Genomic DNA, 27,623 nt, shown 5'->3' on the forward strand with positions numbered 1-27,623 from the left:
ATTTTGTAACGTTTTACCAGATTTTAATTTCAATGAAATGATGATGCAATATTTAAATTTGGTTTATAAATAAGATATATAAATTTAACAATCATTATTATTAGACGCAGATCCACTTTTTTGCTTTTTCTAAATTTGTTAAATACGTACATAAACTAATGACGATCCCAAAAATTAAATTTTTTATGACGCTTTCAACCTTAATTAAGTTAAAAAAAGTTAAACAAACCAAAAACAAATGAAAATATATTTAAATTTGTGATACCCTTTAATATTTTTAAAAGAATTCCTTTTTTCTTTAAATTACTAAAAATAAAATAAAAATTTGAAGGCGAAAAAGAGATTATTTCCAAAAAAGGATTTTTGATACAAAAAAAATATTAACGGAATTAAAGTAAAAAAGGTCGGCCCGACATTATGTCAGATTGTCAAAGCCTCAAAGGGTTCTTGCGTTAAAAAAAAATATATATATATAATACAATAGTTATAATATAATACAGGTACAGTAAATATTGTTTGAGAAAAATAATATTATTAATGGAAATAACATGAATAACAGGAATAACAGGTTTATTGGGATAACTTTCTATATTGTTATACCGTTTCTCCGGTTGACCGAACTGAAAGAACACTTAATCTGAAAGTTTAATTGATATATTTATTTAACAATATGACGACAAATAATCCCATTATTATTATTATTATTTATTATTTATATTTAATTATGTAAAAATCCAGAAATCCATAAAAGTTTAATGCATATTATGCATAATTGTTTATTTTTATTAGTCTTCCAAACTAATAATTTCATTATAAAACCCAGATATTTACAAGAAGAGTGAGGCTTTTACTAAGTTAGGTCATTAATTTTATCATTTTTCATGGGGAAAAGAATATATTTGGTTTTAAAAACTTAATTCCGGTTCCAAAAAAAAATTTCGTATCACACTTTTTTACCTATATTAGTATTCGAAGTTTTTGGCATATGACTTATATGACCTAAACTTAATCTAGACTGGCACTATTAAAATTTTCCAATGACGGAATTATTTCGAGTTTAGGCATTAATATTATCATGATCTTATGACCAATAATAATTGATTATATGTACATATATGTATATAGCACCTGATTTTTTTTTTAAAGTTATCGAAATATTTATAAGTTTAAAAGATTCCAAGACTATAGTAGTAAGTAAGGAAGTCTATGCTAGGAAGATAATGGTTAGACATTATTGCATTGTACTTTTTGATGTAGAATCACGATCACTAAAATTTTGGTCAAAAAATGGTATTCCACTTTATAACCAGTGTTCTTTTTTATAAATTTACAAAAATAAATCTTCAATTTATCAAACAGAATGAATTAATTCGATAATATACCAATATACCACACTTTTATTTAACAACACGCATTTATAATCAGTGTCATTCCAGGCAAAAGTTATAAATTTATAAAGATGAATCTTTAGTTCATCAAACAGAATGAATTAATTCGATGACTGAGATATACCATATACCGCACTTTTATTTAACAACACTGCAACCATGACCTTTTATAACTTCTCTTTATAGCAAAGTTATAAATTTATAAAGATAAATCTTCAATTCATCAACAGAAAGAATTAATTCGATGGATGATATATCGCTTTATAATCAGTGACACAACTTTTTTTCCAGCAAAGTTATAAATTCGATTACCGATATACCGCAGCAACATGCAGATATTTTTGAAACAAGTGACGTAATGAATCAGCCACTTTCACTTTTGAAATAAGTGATGTAATCTTCCAAGCATCACAGCCACTTTTCAACGTGTAAAGATAAAAAGTACATGTAAGCAACGAATTTTTAAAGAACGGAAGAAGATGAAAAAGGTTAGGTGCTTATGATAATAACAATATCTTTATTAAATGATAAAATTTCAATTTACTTATTATACTCATATTTCAATTATATGATGCAAATTATATAAAGTATACATTTGAAATCTTTAAAGGTTGTGGAACCGGAAGGAAGTTGAGGAATTTGAACTAATCCTCATTTGAACACAATATTTCCAAACTTAAATATATCACATTTTGATGGTGATTACACTTTGAAATTACATCCGAGAACAATTTAAAAGATTTCATGGGGAATAATAGTTAAAGGGGAATACTTTAGGCATAACTATACGATATTAGATATATTAAAAAACTTACTTGGCATAAATATCGGACCCGACTAAAAAAGATCAGCGTGATCCTAGAAAATTCTATTAGATGTAGATTGATAAATTGATAAAGTAGGTATCTTTTCACGAAAAATATAATTATATTTAAATTATATTGTATTTTAATATAATTTGTTGTTATCTAAGTTAATCCATATATTTTTTAAAGTTTATAAATCAAATCATTTATAGTCTTATACGCGATTTTGTGAACTAATTATTATTTGATCTTCAAACCTTTCATGTCTTGTTGTTTCCTTAATAGTAAAAATAACGAAACCCTACTATCCTTTTTTTTACTTTTTTTATCTGCAATTAAATGTTATTAATGTAACCCGACACTTCTTTTTTTATTATACGTCTAAGACAAGAAAGATTGAACAATGATAAACCTAAGCTTGATAAGTAAAAAAAATAAAAATAAAAAAATAAATTAAACAAATAAACAGTTGAGTTTGAACATGATAAGGGGTACATATCGGATCACCTTTTCAGGGGGACCCGATAATATCTTTCACCAAAAAATGAAACCATTTAAAAAAAAGGTTTTATAATTTTGTTCTAGTTCAGTAATCAATTATAAGTTTAAAGAAAGTAAAATGGCTGAATATCAATAATATTATCTATTATCTTCATGAGTCTTTTTTTTTTTTTTTAAAAAAAAAAAAAAATAAGGGAAAAAAAAGAAAAAAGAAAAAAGAAAATCATGATTGTATTGATTGTATCTTTTTTTTTTTAAAAAAAAAAACTTTATTCTGATACTAGTAAGGGATGCCCAGTTGCCCTAAGTATTAAAAAACGGGTATTGAAGTAACCATATTGGACAAAGATCATAATAGATCAATATACCCAATTTCAATGTTGGTGTTATCTTATAATTTCACGTTTTTGGGTGAGAGTGGAAGGGTGACAAAGTATCCTGAAAATTTTCCTATTGCATGAACCAGATGAACAGCGTATCAGACAATTATTTAATGGTAGTGTGTGATACATATCGGGTCACCCCGAATTCACTAATACTTTTCTGTCGATTAATTGCATAGTAATGACTTTCCAACAATATTTTTTTAAAAAAACTATTTTTTTTCTTTTATTTATTCTTTTTTTAAAAAGTTTTTGTCACGTAAATGGAAAAAGCGCGTTTGATTATGTTTGAATATGAATATTTTTTTATAAATTTATATTTATTTTTATATAAAAAATCAATTTTATTAGAGTATATATATATATTACAAAAAATACATAATTTTGTATAATAAATAATACATGTTAAGTACGCGATATCGAATAAATAAAGAAATTCTAAAAAAAAAACACGAAATAATTACATAAATGCGTAAATAAAAGGGAGAAAAAAAAATAAATAATTTACATGAGAAAAATTTATTCTATAATAATAAAAAGGGAAACTTTTAAAGTAAGAAACATTTTTTTTTGTTTTTTTTGTTTTTTTTTTTAGACTTGACGAAAATAAATACTAAAAAATAAAAATACGAAAGGAAGAAAAAAATCGAATTAAACAGTATCCCGATTCTTTCCTTTTTCTTGTATTTTTTTTTCTTTCCATTCAATGATTATCAAAATAATTGAACAAAAAAAAAAAAAAAACGAAAAAGAAAAAGAAAAATATTATTGCGAGTAAGAAACCGAATTTTTTTTTTTTTTTAAATATTGATTTTTGATATCGAATATTATGGGAAATCAAAGGCATCAAAATATTTCCCAGGCCAGGGTTTAATCGAATAAAAAATTTTTAAATTTTTAAAATCAAAAAAATATATGTATAAAACATGCCACGAATTAGTTTTAACATAAGATTTAAATTTCATATATTTGAAGATATGTGTTAAAAAAAAAGATCGAGAAGCATAATTGTTTTTTAGAGATCAATTTCACAATTTTCTTTTTTTTTTTGTTTTGTGAAAAAAATCCACTTATTAATTATCATAATATTGTCTTATTGTTATATTTAAAAAGAATGTATAGAGGTGAGAAATTTGAATATACACGAATAAGAATATAAAAAAAAGATGATTTATGAGTAAAAAAAATTGAAAAAGAATTTGAAGGGTTATTTATAAACATTTTAGCTACGATCGTAATTCATTTTCTGCTAAAATGAAAATGTTAATTCATTGAAATGCCTTGCATATCATTATCGTCCGAAAAAGTTCTATTTGAATAATTAAATATGGAAAAGAACTTATTATATAAATGAAGATTTTTGTTTTCGCAATTGATCCGATGAATAAAAAAAGTAACTCCTTATTTCATTTCTTTTCGATAATCATAAATTCTTGCATTTTTGTTTATTTATTAATTTTTTTTTTTTTTATTCTATTTTTCTATTTTAGCACTTCTTTTTTGAAAACTTCCCATGCACAAAAAAATAAAACAAACCTAATTTAATATAAAATTAATTTTTGTTGTTTTATGTATCTTTGATCATTTATGATTCTTTTTACGGGTAATGTAAATCCTTTTCTTTGTAATAGTAATTTCATTACTAATATTAAAACGTCATATTGATTGTAAATCGGGTCTTGATTTGGTATTAATTAATTGTTTGTAATAAAACCATTTTAACGTATTAAAGTTAAATGATATATTTTAAACGTAATCCCACCATGTTAGAAAGTATTAGAAAAAAAAGAGAGAAAGATCTTCCATTGATGCTCGTACAAAAACCTTTTTTTGTTGTTTTAGATCTTCCTTATAAATATTAAGAAAAAATTAAAAATATTATAAATATTTATTCAGCTAAGAATTTAGGTATTTTTAATTTAGATCGTAATAATATAGTCTCTACCTATTACTTAATTGAAATTAAATTAAAAGATTTCTTCTCTAAATAAGAAAGTTTTTTTTTTTTTCAATCAAAGAAAATCCTTTATGAGAATATGATATTATGTAATATTATTTTAAGAATAAAATAAATAAATAATATTTCTGCATAGAATTACGTATTACATAATTGAACGCGGCTGCGACGAAATCAAGTGTATATGACATAATCATTGCCATTATTGATAAAAATGACATAAAAGATCGGAAATCTACAACTTTCGTATCACGAATGAGTTTTCTTTTTATATGTCCGTCCTTTCCTTATAAATTTTATAAACTTTAATCATTTCTATTTCAAATATGTATTTATTCTATTCATATGAAAATTTATCGATTAAAAATCGGAAGAATATATATATATATATATATATAAAACACATATAATAATATATTAATATATTCGTGTATTACACAACATGATTATTCATGAAATCTATTCCTGATTTATCATATATTTACCTTATTACGTTTTAAATTTTGTTTAAAATCATTTACGAATAAAAATCACATAAAACTTTTTTGTACTGCATATTGCATAATTTTTCGCAATTTTTTTTGTTCAACTTAATAGTCTTACACTTCATGTGAATCAATAAATTTAACCTTTTATAGTTACTATTATCTCATTAGAAGAGAAGAATACTTAATTTTTTTTTTTCGCGCAATATTTTTATACCCCGAATGACCAGTATTTTTTTTATTTGTGAGGAAATGATTGTCCTGATTTTCTTGTTTGACACATAAATAACTTTAAATTTTCGTTTCCTAATTTGTTAATTATTTTTAATTTACCCTCCTGTTAATCTTTTTTTATACATGTATATAATTTTTTGAAAAAAAAGTATACGTAAGATATCACGCGTTGATTGAAATTTTCTCCGAATATTTCCTTTCCGGTATACCGTTATTTTTAGTAAAAAAAAAACTCCTATGAAAATCTACTACATGAAAGGCAAAATCTATTAATAATATGATGGGAAAAAAAAAGTCATAATAAAAACATGAGAATTACAGCAGGTTTACTCTTGATAATCAAAACGTGGATTATATAAATTAGAGATCAACCTATCAGTTATAGTATTTTTACGTGTACTCATTCATCATCATCGTTTAAAAACAGTCATGTATATTATGTATATATATATATATATATAAACCAATTAAAAAATATCTTACCATAATTGATATATTTTATTAATACTTATTATAGGAAATACTTAACATGTAGCAAAAGTAAAATAAAATAGTGTAATCTTCTTCAATTTAATTACATGCCGGTGGTAATTTAGAAAAATTTTTAGATTAAAAAGATTAAAAATTCTTATCATAAAAATCATAAAAAAAAAATTCATATATAAGAAATGGCTTTCAGCAAATTAGGATATTTAGGATATAAAGAATATTTTTTTTTAGACCAGCTAAAATTTTTTAAAAAAAAATTACGTTACATTAATAATAATAATAATAATAATATTAAAATATACAATATATACAAATTATAAATATACAAAATAAAAATATTAATAATATTTTTTTGGTTTTTTTTTTTGTTTGTTTGTTTGTTTCATGCGCTCAAATATAAAGGTAAAAGGACGTGATTAATATTAGAAAAATAGCATATATAATAATTAAGGAATGAATTAATCGTTGGTTTGATTTTACAAATTCATTTCAAAGAGGTATTGGTATTATTCTCGGTTCAATTTTTTTTTTTTTTGTACAAATTATACAAATTAAATAATTAAATTGGAAAAAAAAAGATTTGAACTTAAATGAAATTAGGAAGTTTGGAAGGTAGAATTTTTTTTAATCGCATTCTGGATGCATTCTGGATGCATTCATTCGAACTTGAGAAGTTTGGATGCGTTCATTGAACTTAAGAAATTTGGATACATTCATTGAACTTAAGAAATTTGGATGCATTCATTCTCACGAAATGAACTTGGAAAGTTTTGGATGTTTTCATTGAAACTTGGGAAATTTGGATGCATTCATTCTCACGAATTCTTGCAACAAATTTATTTTTTCATATAAGAGGGGAGATTATCATAATTTCATAATTTGAACGAGAATAACTTTTTTTGTATAATAAAAATGAAAAGGTTAAAATTTAAATGTTTAAATACGAAAACAAAAAAAAAAAATTATAATAATTTTTAATTTTTTTTTCATTTCTCAATGAATTAATTATTTATCGTACGAGATTATCATTATCGTGTTCAAAATATCCAAAAAAGAACTTTAAATTATTATTGCTTTTACATTTTGAACATTGAGATGTTGCTTTTGGTAAATTTAAAGGCTAAACCACAATTTTTTTTTTATCTTTATCATATCTAAAGTTTTGGTATCTTTTTTCATTTTTGTAAACAATATTATGTTAAGATTTTTAAAACAATAGGTTTTTTTAATCTAAATTTAGAATCCGAACAAAATTTTTTATTGGGACAAAAATTTTTTATTACAACTAGTTACAATCATGTTTACAAAAAAAATCACGTGATATTGAAATTTTTAATGTCCGATTATTAGGAAAAAAAAAAAAATTTAATAATTAAAAGTTATTATCTATTTTATAATTAATTAAAAGGTAATTTTTTATTATTTTAAAATAAAATTTATTAATTTAATCCCTTTTTTTATTTGATGAATTTTTTTTTTTTTTTTTATTTTTTTATTTAAATATTTCTTGTGTAAAAGAAAGGCTTGATGATCTCATGATTTTTTATTAGATTTAACAAATTTGGTTAGATTTAAAATCTTAAAGATTTTTTTGGATAATTCTAAGAAAACCAATGTAACAACTCATGATAAAGTATGTGCACCATGTGACGAGAATATAACGTAAGTTTTTTCAATAAAAAAATTTATTATATAACTTTTTTTATTCAATGGTTTTTAGTTTAGTTTTTTGGGTGTTTCAAAAAATGAAAAAAAAAAGGGATTAAATATGAATGGACAAACAATGAAACCAAACAACCATCATTGTCATTATGCATGAAAAAAGTTATTGTGGAAATTTTGTAAAAAAAATAAAAAAATAAAAAATAAAAAATAAAAACTTTTTTCCATTTTTCCATTCTTTCTACTGCGGTGAATTTTTTTTTTTTTTTTTTTTTTTTTTTTTTATTTATTTGATGATTTACAATAATTACTCATATTGTCTTTTATTTTTTTATTTTTTTTCTTTTCTCTTTTTTTTTCTTTTCCTCTTCTTTTCCTCTTCTTCTTCTTTTTTCTTTTTCTCTTTCTCTCTCTTTTTTTTTTTATAAATAACAAGTATAAAAAAGGGCGCATTCTGTTTCACATTGAAAAACTTGTACATTGTAAAAAAAAAAAGATGTCATCTTTAACATCTTTAAAACTTTTTGCCTCGGTTGCTATTATAACATTTGTTGGCGGATATGGTTTGTCAAAACTTTATAATAATAATAATAAATCCCATACACAAGAACACCATGATTATGAAATTTCGGATAATACAGAAAAAGTATTAATAAAACAATCAATATTTTCATCATCCGCTTACACAAATAAATTAAATAAATCGGATAAATCAGATAAATCCTTTATTTCAACAAAAAAATCCACTTCTGTATCAAAAAATCATTTTATTATAATAGAAAATTTAATAATGAATATAACCACAAAACAAAATCAAGCTATATATTTTAGAAAAAGATATCATAAAAATTTAAATGAAATATTAAAACACATTGATGATATGAGAGAAGAAATTTGTATAACAGAAGAAGAACATTTAAAAAATATTCATAAATTATTAGATAAAATAGAATATTATCATAAATTTAAAGATATTAATTCACCTAAAAATAATTCTCATGTAAAAGAATTAGAAAAAAAGGTTATACAAGAAGAAGCTTATTTGGATACCGAATTAAGAGTATTACAGGCCGATTTAGGTATGCTCATGTGGAAATATGAAGAATTGGAAAATTATGATTTAAAAGAATGGAATAATTCTCAATTAGAGATACAACAATTACGAGCAAAATTAATGGAGGTTGCAACTCGATTTTCAAAAATGAAATCAAATAATTATTATTATTAAAAAATTAATCTCTAAAAAATTTTTTTTTTTTTCTTTGAACATTTAACGAACATTTGAATTATATCGTCCATGGAGGAAATGGAGATATATAATAATTATAGTCTACGAATCTTAGTCTACGAATCTAGTCTACGAATCTAGTAGTCTACGTAATATAATTTATTATTAAAGGTGTGGCAAACATATAACGATATTATGCGTTATTTTAATATAATTGGGATGAACAATAGAAAAAAATTAGAATAGGTATAATAGTTATTTACATAATTTTAAATAAAAAGTAAAATATCTGTAATATAAAATAAATATAATCACGTATATACGTATATATTGTATATTTGAAGTGAATAAAAGCACTATGCTTAAAGGCAATATGCTTAGGTCGTTAAACGCCTTGTATACATTTGATCCGGGAATCATCAAGATGCATTATTGCAGTATCGTGCAGGTTTTTTTAATATATGCAGTATCTACATCTTCTCACACCTCGCATCATCTTACATTTAAGCTATAATTGTTTGAGACGTGTGAAAAAATCGAAAATATTGTAAAAAAAGAAAATGTAAATTTACTGGAATAAAATTCTCGTCCTCAAGAACTAATCCATAAAAGGTTAATCCATTAAACCAAGTTCCCATAACTTGTTTGTGTGCATAACGTGATAATAGAACTGATGCGTTAAAATGCGGTTCGCCGACAAGTAAACAAGTAAATACGCTGCTTATGAAGTTACTTAATCATGTATATTTCATAATGGAATATGCGGTTCGTCCATTGGTAGCCAACAAGTTACATTCTTCATTAATGGAATTGATGCGTTGAATGCGTTGCTTATGTATGGAATTGATGCGTTAAAATGTGGTTTGTCATTTGGTAAGAACTTTTGCCTACAAGTCATCAATGGGCGTTGCTTATAATGTATGGAATTGATGCGTTAAAATGTGGTTCATTTGGTAAGAACTTTTTGCCTACAAGTCATTAATGGGCGTTGCTTATAATGTATGGAATTGATGCGTTAAAATGTGGTTCATTTGGTAAGGACTTTTTGCCTACAAGTCATTAATGGGCGTTGAGAATATTGTATGGAATTGATGCGTTAAAATGTGGTTCATTTGGGAAGGACTTTTTGCCTACAAGTCATTAATGGGCGTTGCGAATATTATATGGAATTGATGCGTTAAAATGTGGTTCATTTGGTAAGAACTTTTGCCTACAAGTCATTAATGGGCGTTGCTTATAATGTACGTGCCTACAAAGTTACATTATTATTTCATTAATGAGACTAATGCGCTGAATGCGTTGCTTACAAGTTAATTAATCCATGTATATTTCATAATGGCGTTAAATGCGGCGGTTCGAAAGAACTTTTGCTTAAATGCAATTACAAGAAAGAACTTTTTTATCTACAAGTTTACATTGTTCATTAATGAAACTTTTCAAAACCTTTGTATATAAGTTACATCATTGTTAAACTGATGCGTTAGAAAAAAATTAGTTACATTATTGTTAAAAGAAATATGTATTATATCAGATATGTTTATATAAAATGGCCAAGAATAAATATTGCCAAGAACATGATTTTTAATTCACAACAAAAAAAAAAAAGTTCAAAGATCAAATATTTTTTTTTTTTTGTTTAATTATTTTCACTTCCCACTTATGATTTTTTATTTTATTTAAAAAAAGTTTTTTTTTTTTTATTATTATTTATTTAATTTTTCATCTCGTGCCTGAATTTGATGTTGTGTTTTTTAAATGCTTAAAAAAGTTTTTTTTAAAAACTCTTAAAAAAAAAAAGTATAAACAAAATTTTTGTAGCCGGGATTATAATTTATGGAATTTATGGAAAAAAAAAATAACGAATTTTTTATAACGACAAGTAAAAAAAAAATTAGACGTTTCTGACGTTTTTGGAAAAAAAATTTACGCAGAAAAAAAAAAATAAATATATTTTTTTTTTTTTTTTTTTTATGATAAGCTAATTTATATAAAACTAAAACGATATTTTTTTTTTTTCTTAAGAAAAAAAAAAAAAACAAAGGTGTATATATATGTATAATTATATACAAAATTATTTTAAAACGAAAAAAAAGATTATTCAACAAAAATTTATAAAAAAATTGTCCAAAAAAATATGTTGTTGATGTTCAAATTATAAGATATGAAGTTAAAAATTTGGTTCGAAGGTAAAAAACGAAACTAGTACGATTAAAAAAAAAAAGGATCGGATGGGGAAAGTTCATTAAGTCCAAATTCTTTGGGTCATTAGTCGTTAATGTTGTTTTTTTTAGGAGAATTTTTTTTTATATATTTTAAAAATCTATTGTATCACATTAAAAAAAATGTATTATTAAAAAAATGCGGGAATAACTTTAAAACATCCGAAAAAAGTAAAATAGCTTTTTAAATTACATACCACATGGTTACATTAAATGCGATTAAAAAAAAAACAAAAAAAATTTCATGTCATTGAGTCATTGAGTGGTTACGCTTTATAAGTTTAAAATAAAACTTTTATCATTAATTAAGGAAAAAAAAACATGACTAATTTTTTAACGCGTAAAATAAATATTTAAAGATAGAATTACCGTCAAAGATTCCTCATCCGCAAATATGGACTTTTTTCCTTTGTAATTGAAATAAATGAAAGCATTATTATAAAAACATGATTACAAAGGAATGTCGAAAATGAAGGTAATTAATTAATTTATAAAAAATTAAAAAAAAAAGAATTTTTCTTTTTAAAAGGCGGTTTTTTTCTTGATGGAAAAAAAAATTATCTCCCATTTTATACCGATTTTTGGTGTAAACGTGATCACGAAAAAATCTTTATCCTTTTTTAAATTTTATTTTAAAAACCGACAAAAAGAAAGAATGATTATAATTTACAAATGATCTTTTTTCAGGGGAGCGGTGTGAGTTCTAGACTCTTTTCGATAATGAACAGCATCAAATTAAAGATAATATCAAAAACTTTCATTCATGATTTTCACGCGATCTTTCTTGATAAGCCATATATATTTTTTTTATCTTCGAAATCTGACGGTATCACCAATATCACTTTGAGCGGAGAAACTTTTTTTTATATTTGAATAATAATATTAATTATGTCTGGGGAAAAAAAAAATTTTTTTTTTCCCTTAAATATTAAACAAAAACGGTATTGAATACATGAAAAAAATTTTAGGTTTGAGGCTGAACTCTTTTAAACTGCTTTATTAGGATTAATTGCAAAATTTTGGTAAAAAGAAAAAGTTCATCGAAAGATCAGGAGGCTTTTGTAAACATATTTTAATACACTTTTGATGCATGGGTTGCATTGTGATCTTTTGCACTTTTTACCACTTTTACCCTTTATAATGATGTTTGTCATATGAAAAGATGGAAAAAAAACATAACATATATATACACACACACATATAAACATATATTTAAACTTTGTATCTAGTAATAATGCATTTATTTATATTGATTATTCACAAATAAATCAAACCCTAAATTACACAATATATTTGTTACAAATTAATAATAAATTCTATATAATAAGTCTCATGATGATTGAATGATAATATAATTGTCCAATGATTGATTGTTAATTATTACATAAGAAAAAGATCGTTTGTAAAAGGAAAAAAAAAAATATAATAATTACATGTGATGATAATGTATTCACCAAACCTTCAAATTCGAAAAACTTAAAAGTCTACTAGTATATATCGCTAGAGGATGAAACATGGAAGGAGAATTTGGAGCTGATGTACTATTTATTCTATATTCTTCAGCAGCATTAAATTCTTCTCGAATATCTGATGGTTCATAATTATTATATAATATTTTAATCCATCCTTCTAAAATATCAACTAATTCTGTCGCATTTGGACGATTTGATGGGTTAGGATCCCAACATTTTTTCATTAATTTAACAAATGATGGTGGTGTACCTTTTACAGCTTTAGGTCGTAAACTATTACAAATATCTGAAGCAAGTGATTGATCGTGTGGTCGGTCAGCAAATGGTCGTCGTGCTGTTGATATACCCCACATAATCATACCAAAACTATATATATCTGAGGCCGTAGTGAAATCTGTACCTAACAATACTTCAGGTGAAACGTATGGTAATACTCCATATAATTTTTTACTATTAGAATCTTTATCTGATGGATAATATTGACCTATATCACTAATACAAGTATACCCTTGATAATTTGCATCTATAAATATATTTCCTGGATGAAAATTTCGATGAACTATATTTTTCCTGTGTAACATGGCTAATCCTAACGCTATATCGTAAAGTATCTCCAATTTTTTCATCCACGATATCCTTGTTGATCTTTCTATAACATATTCGTAAAAACTTTGAGCATAATCCATCACAAGAATATATTTATTAGTCATTGGATCCTTGGATATACCATAACAAAATAAAACATGACTTTCGGAATTACATTGATAATGTGATGCGAGCTAATAAAAAAAAATTTTTTTTTTATTAATAAAAACTTCTTTCTTTTCTTTTTCTTTTTATAAAGAAAATCATACCTCGTTGAGAAAATCGGTAGTGATATTTTGTGAATTATCAAGAATTTTTAATGTAACATTTCGTGGTCCCGTTCTTATTCTCGTTTGATCATTTTCATCCCATGCCCATCGGGGACCTTCTTGCCATACAGCGGTGAAGATATCTCCATAACCACCACTTGTAATATATTCAACATCAGTGAAATTATCATGAGGTATCCATTCCATATAACCACGATCAGTTTGAGCTAGTTTTTGTGATTTCCTTATAAAATCATCAATATCAATATTACCACTCGTCCAATGAGGAAATTGTTTTTCAAATCTATAGGATTCACAATTTTGACACCAACTATAACCTGTTCTTGGATATCCACATTCTATACAATCCCAAAAAGTTCTATGTCTCCATTCAAGTACTGCATCAATATGTTCTGTTGAAATTAATTGAATCGTTGGTGATGAAATGCTATTATCTATATTATCTGTATTATTATCTGTATTATCATTATCCGTTGGTTTTTTAAGTACGCCACCCATCCTTTTAATAACTTGTCCCAAAGCCACAAACTTATTAGATGAGATTTCGAATAAATTTAATTTCTTTGAAAATTTCATTTGAAGAAATTTTTTTTCACATATATATATATATTATATAAATATATATAAAAAAAAAATTTTTTTTTTTTAATATAACAATCTTTTTTTTTTAAAAAAAAAAAAAAAATTTTAATAATATGATTTTCAAAAATTAAATTGAAACATAACAGATATATTTGGTAATAAGAACTATCCTTGAACACCTTGTAAATAAGAATTGAGTAAAAAAAAAAAGGGGATCCGAAAAAAATTCAAGATAGACAACTTTTTTTTTTAAGAGTGGGAAAAACAATAAATCTTAACAAATAATTTTTTCTCGTTGTACAATGACATAAATGAGCCATTCTAACTTGTGATTCGTTATCAGATATGTATAAATTCAAAAAAGGTTAAATAAGATTTGAATCTTTTATTTTATTTATAGATTTTCTCAAAAGTTTAACATATATACTCCCTAAAATAATACAATGAATCAACGTTTTCCAAAAATAGATCAAATTAAGGAAAAAAAAAGATGATAGAAGGTAATAGTCACATGCGATTTATATTAAAGAAGAAAAGAGGAAAAAAAAAATTTTGGGCTGTCATATGATGATCAGATTTCCTCATCGAAACAAACAAAAAAAACAAAAAAAACATCCATTTTAAAGTTATGAGAATAATGAGAATTATTGAGAATTATGAGTTGGGTTTATACCTCATAGTAGAATAGAAACAATACCATTTAGTTCCATCATCTTTCATGTGAAATGAATGCATGCAAAGTGATAAACCGCAGCAAATATTTTACTTTATCACTTGAAAAAAAAAAATCTCTCACGGTCCGTTAAATAAATGCCTAATGTATTATTACGCACGTACCCCTTCAAACTTTTTTTAAAATTTATTTGTAACCTTATTATAGGATTGCACGTAATCCGAAGTATTAAAAACACATGTTTACGTTTGACATAAATATCTAATTTAGGGCTAAAAAAGGGCGCGCGACAAAAAAAGATGCCAAAACATCTAAATATCGGCAATTTCCGCCTAATAACCTGATCCCCTTATCTTTTATGTTAATCGCGTGAGAAAATTTCCAAATCGCAAACTTCGTGCAATCAAATAAATAAACGCTATTGAGTTTTTTTTTTTGCAGCTTTTTTTAACTTGCTATAAAATGATTCCATTCAAAAAAGAAATTTAATGAAAACTTTTTCGACTTTTTTCAATAAATATCTGTATTCATTCTTTCCCTTCGAAACAAAGAACTTTTCCTTTTTCAACGTGTTCTTTGATTAGATTATATGTATGCGTATGTAAAATGAATGAAATACGCGAGAAACGAGATTTTTAGATTTTGTGATATTGATAGATATGATCAAAAAGTTTCGGTAATGGTTCAATTTTTTTTAATTATAAATATCAGTCCTCTTGAACCTACCTTTCAATTCATAATTTTAAATCTTAACTTTTTACTCCTCAATTTTAACACTTTTTTAATCTCTCGCTTTTCACACATTTTAATCTTCTCACACATTTTCACATTTTTTATACTTTTTAAACTTTAAATAAATAAATAAATAAAAAAAAAAAAAAAAAAATCACAAAAAAAAAAAAAAAATAGCCCACAAAAAAATTTCAAAATAGAACACATATAGAATACATACACACTTATTCCGCGCTGAAAACGCTGAAAACGCTGAAAACGCTGAAAACTCTGAGAACGCTGAAAACGCTCAAAGCAATCAGCATATAAATCTGATGAATCAGAACTTTAATCAATACGGGAGATCAGCCCGGATTGAAATGCCTGACAGGAAATTCTTTAAATTTAATCAATTCGGTATTTCAAATTTTTTACTAATGTATTATTCTATTGATCAAAGTAAACTGCTCAAAGAAATTGATTTCAATAATTTAAATGAATATTATGATTTATTACACATTATTATATTATATTGTAAATTAGAAATACTTATATACAATTATTATAGGGAAAGCAATATTTATGGATTTGACCTATTTAATATAGATATGCTTCGAAAATTTCGAGCTTCGTTGTAGATGGTATACTTTTAAGTGATGAAGGATGTTATAACGATGATGAATTGCTTCAAAAAGTTCGAGTTTCATTTGTAGTTTTATATATTTAGAAGGTCATTCAACTTTATAGAAAGATTATCGATAGTCCATTATGTTCACACATTTTGTAATTTCTCTCATTTCTCTCATAATTTTGTTATATAACTTATTTTATTAATTGTTCCTAGATTACTTATATTTACAACTTTTATCGATAGTTTATTTCTCACATTTGTAAAATTTATCACATATATAATCTTTTTATTAATAAAAAAAAAAATTTTTTTTTTACTTACTCGCGCGACCCAAAAAGGAATAATTTCAATAGAAACAAACGCCAAACGCCATGATTGTGCATACAATGGAATCCTAAATAAGTAAAATTGGTTAGATTCACGTGATAAATAATTATAATAATTATATTTACTTACATTCTTGAAAGTTTCATGTGCAACATTGTCGGTATCCATATCCCAAGCACAAGTACATTGGATTCTAAATATATTTTTTTTTTAAAAAAAAATACTTTTTAATTTAGTTTGGATAAACTTGATAAAATTGATAAATTTACCTTGCCCCAGCACATTTATTCTCCATAATTGTTACGTTAACGATATATTTATATCGAGTCAATTCTAAATCTATTAAAATTATTTGTCATTTATTATCGATGTAATGTAAAAATCATTAATCAATCATGTTGTGTTCTTACCTATTAATTTTTGTTTTATTTCGTGAGAAATTTCATGAGCCCAACCTGGAGCTTGATCCTTATCATATAACGCATTATTTAACCTTTGATTTAAAATTTGCTGAATGAGTGTTCTCGCAATAGAAGGTTTAAATCTATCAAATTAATAATTCGTATATCATTAGAATGTTCGACAAAAATCAAATAAATAGAAAGTGTGTCGTAGTACTTATGCGTTACGGTAGAAAAAAAAAAATTCTTTACTTTTGCTTATAACTTGGACGAAGAGAAAAATTCGAATCGTTTGATCCGCGACGTTCAAGATCAAAACCATTATTAATTAATGGTGGGAAGTCAAAGGGTTTTTGTAGTTCTTCATATTGATTTTCTTTATTTTCTTTATTTAAAAACTCATCTGTTACAATTTCTGAAGTTTCCATTTCTTTTTCTTTTTATATATATATATATATATTCACAATATATACAATGTAAATATCTTTATTTTTATTTATTTGATAAAAAATTTTTCTTTTTTACAAGAGAAAAAGCCGTTTTATATAGAATAATAGGTACGTGTTTTTTAAGATGATAATCATGCTATTTTTTGTAATGTATATGCAAATTTATGTATCAATGATTAAACAAATTGTGAAAGTATGTTGATCATGATAATCATCCGTTTTACAGATTCTTTGAAATGCGCAACCTGCATTCTTAAAATTTTTTTTTAATTTGACTCAAAAAATCTTTTGATTATCGCAATAACAAAAAGTCCTGGTTGCATTAAATTAAATTTTGTACTGTAAAATTTTTTTGAGGGCTAGATTGATCTATGTGTTCAAGGCAGGTATCATCGTAATTTTCAAAATTCCTATTATATAATGTTTGTTTTATAATTTATTTATATGTCTCGATTTCCATTATTTGTCTAACATTTCCTTAGTTCGGAAAAAATTGTTATACAGTTTGATATCATATGAATATTACAATTAGAGCAAATAGTTTAAAATAAAATATAAAAAATTGATTTTTTTACTTTACAATTATTAACAGTAATTTTTAATTATAAAAGTTCAAACCTTTAGTATTTCCAATAATAAATACTCATTGGATAAAATCTTAATATTTTTAGAATACTTAAAAAAAAATAAATAAATAAAAAGAATCTTAATTTTTTTTAAGAAAGTATTCAATTAATTTAATATTTTAAATACATAAAAAGTTAAATATATAATAAACTTGTAATTACATAGTAGTTTAAAATTTATAACAAATTTAAAAGCTAAATTATTTTATTATAATTATTATAAATTCTTTAAAAAGGCATAATATTATAATTTTTTAAGTTATTTCAGTTTTATAAAATCTTTAATAATTTTACATCAATATTATAACTAAATATATAATGTATTTTTTACTAATAAGTTATGTTATATATATATATATTATTTATATTAGTTACAGGACCAAATGATTGGATGAAAATGACCACATAATGGTCATTTTCACCAATTAATGAAGAATCTGTAACTGATATAATCTTATATCCAATAAAAGTATTATTATTTTAATACTTTTAATTATACATTAATTATAATACCATAAATAAACTTTATATTTAACTTATATAATTTTTTATAAATTTTATTTTATATTATTTTTAGAAGCTTGCTAATTAGCACTCTAAGTGAAAATCACATAAGGTGATATCACTCAGGTGATTTCACTGGTATCTGACTTATCATGTAATTTTATTATATTAAAAATCTAAAATAGCAACTTTCAATCTTGTATTACCATTAATCATTAAACTATCATGCAATTTATTATATTACTAATATTTTTATTAGTCATTACAGTAAATTAATACATTTAGATGTTGAAAAAAAATTTTTTTTACACTTTTAGATATTTGAACATCTTGGAGCATAATGTTCAACTTGATTACAATTTTTACATCTTTCTTTGTTTTCCCTCTTAGCTTGCTGCAACATCTTCTTTATGATTATTTTTATTAGTAGTATTAATTATATCCTAAATATATCTTACTTTCTTTTTTTGAGTTTCATCACATGACTTATACCTAATGTTGGATAATTGGACAATTGGACGTTTTTCAAAACCTATCCAAAACTTATCTAAAACCAAAACCTTTTTTCATTGAACAGGTTTTGGACAGATCACATGATAAAAAATTTAACTTTAGCCAGAATTATGATTAATTTTAGCTAATTTTAATTTTAGTTCAATTATTAAATTACTTAAATTACTTCAAAAATCTTTAAATAATATTATTTATCATTTAATTTATTAAATATTTACTTTTTTAACATTTTAACATTATATTTTTATTTTATTTTTAGTTTCAATTAATAAATATTAGGACTTTTGAACAGGTTTAAACTGTTTAAAACTATATTCAAAACTATGTCCAAAACTGATTTTGGACAGTCCAAAATTGTCCAATTAAAAAAACCAATTGGACAAGTCCAAAATTTAACATTGCTTATACCTATTAAGTTATTGATCTTTATATCTCATTTGCAATAGATTACTAATATGCATAGAAATTACATTTTCCTGCTAGTCAGATAATTCTGACTTTACACTTTTAATAAAATATTCAATTTGATTGATAAATTTATTGACTTTGTCAGTTCAAAAATCAAGTGCCTTTTTAGTATATCCCATACCAAACCCATATTTTTGTTTAGGACCTTGAGGTTATACAATACTAGAAGTTTGCCTAAAATTTGCAAGATGTTAAAATGATAATCGCAAACCTATTTCTAATTTATTTTCTTGGTATACCAGTTCTTTATGTTATTGTTTGATATTATACTTATTATAATTATACTATCCGTTGTTAAAGAATAAAAAATATATAAAATTGTGTATTAATTGAATAGGACATAACTTGAAAGAAATGCCTACACATAATTCCTTTATTAATACAGTTAACCCTTGTTATAACAAACCCTAGAGTTCAGACTTCAACTTCGCTATAAGATTATAGTAAAGATTTTAAGAAATTTAATTGGTTAATTCGTTATAGCAAGGGGAAATTTATTATAGTTGTCTGAAAAATTCATTATATCAAGGGTTTGCTATATCAAGGTTTGACTGTAAGCCAAAGACAGGTATATAAATACAACCCATCATCAAGTAAAATAATATGTTGTAGTTCAGATTTTTGTTCACAATGTTTAGTTGCTTTCCATACTTGCCGAATACTATTATAAAGTATATTTTTAATTAATAAAGAAAAAATTGAAGTTGATCATAATCATTCTCTCTGATCATTTCTTGTTAATAGAAATCATCTACCATCTATGAAAAAAAATAAAAAAAAGGGAAGTATTTTTTTTTAGTAATTGTCTTTATTATTTTAAATAAGTACTAATAATTTTTCTTATTAACCATTAGCAATATACTTACTTTTAAGAGCAGTAACCAATCTTCAATTAATTCTACATCATAATATAATGATTGGGCTATTTAATCACATTATTTTTGAAGAATCTATGGTATTAAAATATTCTTGCAGAATCTTATCAAGTTTTGGAAAATATTCATCTATAATTGATAGTATTCCTTTAGTAAGAATTTCATTTTTACATTCGTTTAATATTGCTTTTTTTTCAATTGTTGATCAAATATTTTTTGAACTTCTTTAATAACATCAATCAAACACAAAGATTTATTTAATCTATCTTTGATTATTTTATTAGTAGATTCTACCCATTGTATACTTTGAATTCCCACTGTAAAATTCTGATTGATAGCATAATAACAAGTCCAACTACTTTTACAAGAATATAAAACTCTTATAAGATATTGTTCACAAGCTGAAAATTCATCAATAAGTGTATTTCATTTTATTTCAAATGTTTTATGACATAAAGAATTGCGCATTTCTAAAAATTTAGCATGAAAAAGTTCAAATTGATTATGTAATTTTCCTTTAAGATTCTTTTTTAGATTTAAATCTATATGAAAAATACAATGAAAATAGTGTATTTTTAAATAATTTGTCTTTATGGCTGATATTAAGGCTGGATCAGCATCAGAATATAGAATTGTTAGTGTAAGATCACAAGAATTTTTTAATTCTTGTAAAATCTATATGAAAGTTGCTTCTGTTTCATCTTCTAAAATTGCTGCAACTACTATTATATTTCTAAAATTATTATTAATTACAATGATTAGCATTCATATCATATCAAATTGATTAATTTTGGATATCATATCAACCATCACAATATTATGGTATTTTTCATATACATTAACTTGATCAGGTAACATCTAAAATAATGAATTTAATCTTCTTTCTCCATGATCAAAGTATAGCTTTATGATCCATTTTGGATTAACATCTTTTTTTAAGTATAGCTTAATAAGCATTTGACATGCATCATTTTTAATAGGTTTTGCTTATTTTTTTAAATTGTTGACTTAGATCTTTCTTATTAATTACTTTATTTGAAATTGAGATTACTAGTAAATTATATTGAGTTGATATGTTTAATTTTCCTTTAATCATCTAAAACTTTACTTTCTCAAGCATTTTATCTGTCAATTTTCAGAATTTTAGGGCTATCTCAGTAATGCAAGGATTCATATCATGATTATATATTCCAACTATACTATTAATATGAATACTATTTTTAGATTTAGGAAAAGAAAGATTAATATGCTAAAGACATTCAATTATTTTAGAATCCCTATCCCTTCTATTTTCTTCTAAAATAACCTTTTGAATCTCATAAGTTCAGGCATATGAATATTCATATGTTCTACATCTTGTTATTGTACTATCAAGTTAGATTCAATATACATTTTTTTTTATGAAAAGAAAATTCCTGTTACTTTATATATTCATTAAAGTATGATTCAGTGAGTTCCTATGTTTCAAATTCCATCCCTTGATCATTTAATTCTAATTTATTCTCTTCTTCCTCATATTCGCTATCATCATATTCTTGTTCTTGATAATTAAAATGTCTATCTTTATCATCTGAAACATTATACTAGTGGCTATTTATTTTTTCATCTTCCAGAAAATCATACCTATTTATATTCTTATTTTCCGAAACATCTATTTTTCTTACATTTCCTATTTGGATTTCATTAAGTATATCATGATCTTCAAGAAATAGATCAAAAGAATCATACAAAGAACCATAAAATTCAAATATCGGTAAGTCAGAAGATTCATATTGATAACCATTAAGCAAGTTTGAACTACTATATGGAGAACCATAATAAGAGTTGAATAATATATTGTAACTATAAAAAAAATTTGGGTTTAAAATATTTTCCATTGTAAGTGGTTTTATTAATAGTTTAAAGTTTCATAGTTTCATATAGATTATTATAATTGATATGAATTTGCTTTAGGAAATGATGTTTTAGAAAAACAGAATAAGATACGTGCTTATAAATAGTAAAAGTTAAAATTTTCTTTAAAAAACAACACGTTAGTGTATATCAGAATTTTTTTGAAAGAAATGAACTTAAATATAAATTATATTATTATATAAGCAATGGCAATTTTGTATCACAACCATTTATTATTCGTGTAATATTTATCAGGTATTATCAATTATCGCCTGCTGTAATTATTAAATTTAAATAATTTAATTACCTTCCGAATTATATCAATAAAATTAATCAGGTGATTTTACCTGAATTATATTAAAATTATATAAAAATTATCAGATTATTAAATCACCTAGATGAAAATAATTAAAATCATCCTGAATGTAAATCATTAGTTATATTTATATATATAAATAATATAAATTACTTTTAAATTATAGCTTTATCAATAAGACTACTGTATAATAATATTTCACTCTGTTTTTTATTAAAATCTTATTTTAAGCATAATTTGAACTGATTTTTAAACATTAAAATGTAAATTAATAAATGAACTGAAAATTTAAATTATTTAAATTAAGGTAGTAAAGTTTAGAAATTATAACTACAGAAGAAGCTGATAATCAGACTGAAACTGTAACTTATATGTCATACTTATAAATATTAGAAGAAATAATAAGCAAATATGAAGCTGATATTGAAATTACCACTCACTTTGCTGGTGAAGAAAAAACTGCAGTTAGAGAAATTGTAAAAGAAGGCCCTTCTAGTTCTAAAATACTTAATGATGAAATGTATATTGGCATTGCTCAAAAACCAACCAGTTTTTCAATCAAATCAATTCTTAATGATGAATCAAATAAGTCAAGTATAAGCATGAGCAACAAAAAAAGAAAATTTGGTAAATTCAATAACTAATCATATATTATATCAATTTTATATTAATTTATTTATTATATTCTATCATTTTTTATATTAAATCTTAAAATTGATGAAGAAAAATCTATTATAGAATATTATCTGCAATATTTGAATTTAGTAAAACAATTCAGAATTTTCATAAATACTGAAAAGAAAATTTGACTCTAAGTGACAAAACTAAAAAAAAAGAATATAAAATTATAGCAAATAAAAAGTAATTAAGGCGATTAATACTTTCAAGAAATAAAAACTTATTGAAATTCTTAATGATTTTTAAATTTATAAGGCTTAGTTTAAGATTTTAATTAAATTTTACTTTTTCTATGTTCATTAACTTAATTTGTTAACAATCTAATTTATACTTAAAGCTTGTTTAATAATAATAAAGTTTATAATCATTATCTATTATATATCAGAAAAAAATAACTTTATTATCTCCATTATATGAGAAGAATTATAAGACTTAACTAAAAACTCTTACTAAAAAATAGGAGATGTATGACATATATTTTTTGATATTACTAAACTACCATATTTTATTAAAATTAAGCACCTTCGAAAATAAGCATCCCCATAAACTTTTCAAAATTTTTTATGCAAGTTTATATATATATTTCTAATAAAAATAATATCAAAAATAAGCATCATCCCAAATTTTCATTCATAACTCTTGCAAATTGGGGGTGCTTAATTTCAATAAAATACGGTACTATGAGTAAAGTACTTTTGCAATTTGTTTTATTATTAAAAATTAATAAAGAAAGGTAAAATATAAATTTTATAAATTAAAAATTAAATATCACTCTTATATTTTACTTGTAATCTAACATTATAATTCAAATCTAATTTATATTTACTTTTATATAATTCATATAAAGATTTGTAATGCTCAAGTTCAGTTAGATTATCCTGAAAAAATAAATAAAATTAAAATTATAAAGTTATTCAGAAATAAAAAAAAATGGAAAAAAAAGGTGGACAAAATTATCTAGAGATGAAAAAAAGTGGTAAAAATGAGATAAAGTTATCCAGATAAAAAAAAAGCAAAAAAAAATGGATTAAGTTGTTCAAAGACAAAAAAAAGTGAACAAGATTGTCTAAAGATAAAAAAAATGAATAAAGTTATTCAAAGATGAAAAAAAAAGTGAATAAAATTGTCTAGAAATGAAAAAATGAATAAAGTTGTTCAAAACTAAAAAATGAATAGAAATAAAATAAAGGAAAAAAAAATAAAATTATCCTATACCTTATTGATAAATGTAAAATTTAACAATGATTCCTTTAGTTCAAAATATATATAATCTTTATTTTTTTTTATGATATTTTTACTTTATCTTATTTAAAAGTACACAAATCAATTTTTTTATTTATCTTTATCTAAATAAAAGAAAGTATTGTTGAAATTAAGCTTTCATTATCATCAGGTAAATAAATTTTTTTCTGCAAATTTTTGAATTGAAAATTGAACAGAATGTTTTAACATTTCTAAAATATTTATTCAATATTTTAAAAACTAATACTTTATTTTTATTTTTAAAATAAAGAGTGAAGATAGCAATTAAAGTACTAAAAACTGATATTTATTTAATTGATCAAATAACAACATGTGATAACATGATTATTTTGATATGTAAGTAATTGTAAATTGTAATATGTTTAATATAATGAGTTTGATATAATAATATGATATAATTGTTAAAAAAATGTATAATATATTAATTATAACTGAATAATTTTATATATTATTATTATTTAATTGGATTTTAAAAATATTTTGACAAGAAAAATTTTTTCGCTTTGGTGAGAATATTTTACAAAAAAATGATTATGTAAAGATAATCTATAGCTAATCATAATTTTCAACAATTCAGCTTTTTGGTATTAATATATTTTGATATCAAAATTCTTATTTTTAATATAAAACTTTAGTTAAAATATTGTATATATTTATATATTTACAAATTTTGTAAATTATTTGCAAATTTGCAGATTATTTGCAGATTTATAGATTATTTGTGGATTTGCAAATTATTTGCAAATTTGTGAATTATTTGCAATTACAAATTTGTGAATAATTATTCTTTAAAATCTGTAATATTGCAAATTGCAATTAATCTGCAATTAAAGTATTGCAAATACATCTTTAATAATAAGTTTTATTAGGTTTCACTTTTTTTCAGAGTTTTACCAATTTTTTAATAAGACTTTGCATTTTGCTAACTTGATAAAATTCTTTAATTTTTCTAACAACCTTAAAGATGTAGTATATAATTGATAATTACTACTTTGTATTGTAATAGTAAGAATTGCAATCTACTACTACTTTTAAAGTCAAAGTATTGTAATATTACAATACTTATAATTTTTTTCTTTTTTAAAAAATAATACAAAAATAAGTGTTTGTAGAACAGATATTATTACAAAAAAAATGATTTATATATTATAATATATATTTATATAATTAGCAATAATTATAATACTATATAATAATTACAATATAATAATAATTATATTGTAATTATAACAAAAGTATTGTATACATATTGTAATAATTATAACTTTACAACTTTTTAAAAATAATTATATATTATATTTTTATTAATGCTTTCTATAAGCTATTTTAAAAAGATTCTGCTTACTTATTCTAAATAAATTATCTTCAAATCTAAGATAAAGTTTATATATAAAATTGTTAAAAATTCTACTATAAAAGAAAATTTTATATTATATTATTATGATTTTTTTTTTTAACTAATTAACCAATAAAATTTAAGCAAATTCTAAAGTAAGATTTCATATAAAAGTTGAAATTTTTTATAATGATATTTATTAATAGTAAATGGAGTTTTATTTCAAGCTAAGCAAATTTTATTTAAAAGAACAAGTTTTTATAAGCCTTTACCAAATTCTATTAGCTAAGATTATTTCTTAAATTGTATTGCAAGTAAATTTATCTGCAATTTCTAAATTAAGATAAATAATACTATAAAAAATTCTTTAATTTTGAACAAATCATCACAAAATTTTGCAGTCAAATTGATTTACATTCTGCCCATAAATTGTATAAGTTAAATATGGATTGATCATTAAAATTGGATGAAAAATTAATTCAAAAAAATAGTATCAAAATTTTTATATAATAAAATCTAAACTTTTCTTATTATCATATTTTTTTTTATTTAAATATTTATTATAACTTTTTATTTTCATTATAAAAATTTTGCATTATAATAAATAAAATAAAGATAAAAAAAATTAATTCGTGATCCACCAGTGAACTATAAAACTTGGCTATTAAATTCCGGTGAAGGTTATATATATATTTACTAATAGCATGAAATCTACAGTTCTGGTAATGCAAGATACATATTACTAAAATATAATATGAAAACTAATATTATAGTAATAAAAATATGCAATTTGGCTGTCTTAATAATAAAAGATCAGTAAAAATTTTAAGCATCAAAAGATACTTTCATAAGAGCTAAAAATTTGAATTTGAAAAAAAAAATTTAGTATTTAAAGATTTTAAAGATAATTCATTATCTAGTGATTGTAGGAAAATAAAATTTGGTTTATTAGATTTATCTTATCAAGATGCATTTAATGGTAATAATTTTATATCTCTATGACTAATAGAAGGCAAGATATTCCATATTTTTTTTCTGGAATTGCAGATTCTAAATTATTGTTAAAAATATATATGAACTTATCACCACCTTTTAATAATCAAATTTTATGGTTCACTGGCAAATTACAAATTAATTTTTATAAATATATAATTAAAATACATAATAAAATTTTTATTAAGGTTTTATATAAAGTTAAAATTCTACTTTTAAATATCAAAAATTATATTAATTTCTCATACCAAATTCTACATATTCTATTAAGCTTTTATATAACTATCAATAAAATTGTCAAAGTTAAATGCAAAGTTTTTAAAATTTTGTAATTATTTTAAAATACAACTTTTAATCAATGGATAATTTTCAATTTTCTAATATATAATTAATAAATGATAATAATTGCTACATAACATATAATTTAAACTATTTTGAAAAAGAATTTTATTAAAATTACTTTATTTTTCATAAAATTAGATAAAAGTTAAAATTTGGTAAAATTACAGGCAAATTTACTCACAATTGCTTATAGTTTAAGGAATAATTAATTAATTAATCAATAAGACTTAATAAGGTTTGCAAAGCTTAGATTTTTTTAAATAAGGTTTAATTGGCTTGAAATGATTGAAGATGAATAAATTATGCAAATAAACTTAAAATAATAATGCTTAAATTATATCAT

At 22.9% G+C, this 27,623-nt stretch overlaps 4 protein-coding genes across 4 annotated transcripts; 1 reads left to right on the forward strand and 3 right to left on the reverse strand.

Moving 5' to 3' along the window:
• The first annotated feature begins 8,258 nt into the window (after positions 1-8,258).
• Positions 8,259-9,431, forward strand: OCT59_003946 (uncharacterized protein). The gene has a single exon (XM_025314804.2). It carries the CDS (start codon positions 8,402-8,404, stop codon positions 9,131-9,133), a length of 732 nt encoding a protein of 243 aa, XP_025184317.2. The 5' UTR covers positions 8,259-8,401; the 3' UTR covers positions 9,134-9,431.
• A 3,129-nt stretch (positions 9,432-12,560) lies between these two features.
• OCT59_003947 (uncharacterized protein) lies at positions 12,561-14,290 on the reverse strand. Its single transcript, XM_025314803.2, has 2 exons — positions 13,679-14,290; positions 12,561-13,603 (listed from the first exon to the last, which is right to left on the reverse strand). Exons 1-2 carry the CDS (start codon positions 14,273-14,275, stop codon positions 12,803-12,805), a joined length of 1,398 nt encoding a protein of 465 aa, XP_025184316.1. The 5' UTR covers positions 14,276-14,290; the 3' UTR covers positions 12,561-12,802.
• Positions 14,291-15,391: 1,101 nt separating this feature from the next.
• Positions 15,392-17,599, reverse strand: OCT59_003948 (uncharacterized protein). Its single transcript, XM_025314801.2, has 5 exons — positions 17,277-17,599; positions 17,034-17,167; positions 16,893-16,962; positions 16,753-16,816; positions 15,392-16,690 (listed from the first exon to the last, which is right to left on the reverse strand). The coding sequence occupies exons 1-5, from the start codon at positions 17,450-17,452 to the stop codon at positions 16,643-16,645; spliced, it is 492 nt and encodes a 163-aa protein (XP_025184314.1). The 5' UTR covers positions 17,453-17,599; the 3' UTR covers positions 15,392-16,642.
• Positions 17,600-21,916: 4,317 nt separating this feature from the next.
• OCT59_003949 (uncharacterized protein) lies at positions 21,917-22,336 on the reverse strand (the record flags this gene model as incomplete). Its single annotated transcript, XM_066147962.1, has 2 exons — positions 21,917-22,016; positions 22,083-22,336. The coding sequence occupies 2 exons, from the start codon at positions 22,334-22,336 to the stop codon at positions 21,917-21,919; spliced, it is 354 nt and encodes a 117-aa protein (XP_065996608.1).
• Between the last annotated feature and the right edge of the window lie 5,287 nt (positions 22,337-27,623).

Source organism: Rhizophagus irregularis, chromosome 12 (genome assembly GCF_026210795.1).
Source record: "Rhizophagus irregularis chromosome 12, complete sequence".
In the NCBI taxonomy this organism is placed as follows: domain Eukaryota; kingdom Fungi; phylum Glomeromycota; class Glomeromycetes; order Glomerales; family Glomeraceae; genus Rhizophagus; species Rhizophagus irregularis.

Excerpts from the sequence above, each read along its gene's own strand:
- OCT59_003946 (XM_025314804.2), top strand. The coding sequence starts at position 8,402 with ATGTCATCTTTAACATCTTTAAAACTTTTTGCCTCGGTTGCTATTATA.
- OCT59_003947 (XM_025314803.2), bottom strand. The coding sequence starts at position 14,275 with ATGAAATTTTCAAAGAAATTAAATTTATTCGAAATCTCATCTAATAAG. Across the intron at positions 13,604-13,678 it reads CTACCGATTTTCTCAACGAG|CTCGCATCACATTATCAATG; the intron begins GTATGATTTTCT and ends TTTTTTTATTAG.
- OCT59_003948 (XM_025314801.2), bottom strand. The coding sequence starts at position 17,452 with ATGGAAACTTCAGAAATTGTAACAGATGAGTTTTTAAATAAAGAAAAT. Across the intron at positions 17,168-17,276 it reads CGTCCAAGTTATAAGCAAAA|ATTTAAACCTTCTATTGCGA; the intron begins GTAAAGAATTTT and ends TTAATTTGATAG. Across the intron at positions 16,817-16,892 it reads AATAAATGTGCTGGGGCAAG|AATCCAATGTACTTGTGCTT; the intron begins GTAAATTTATCA and ends AAATATATTTAG.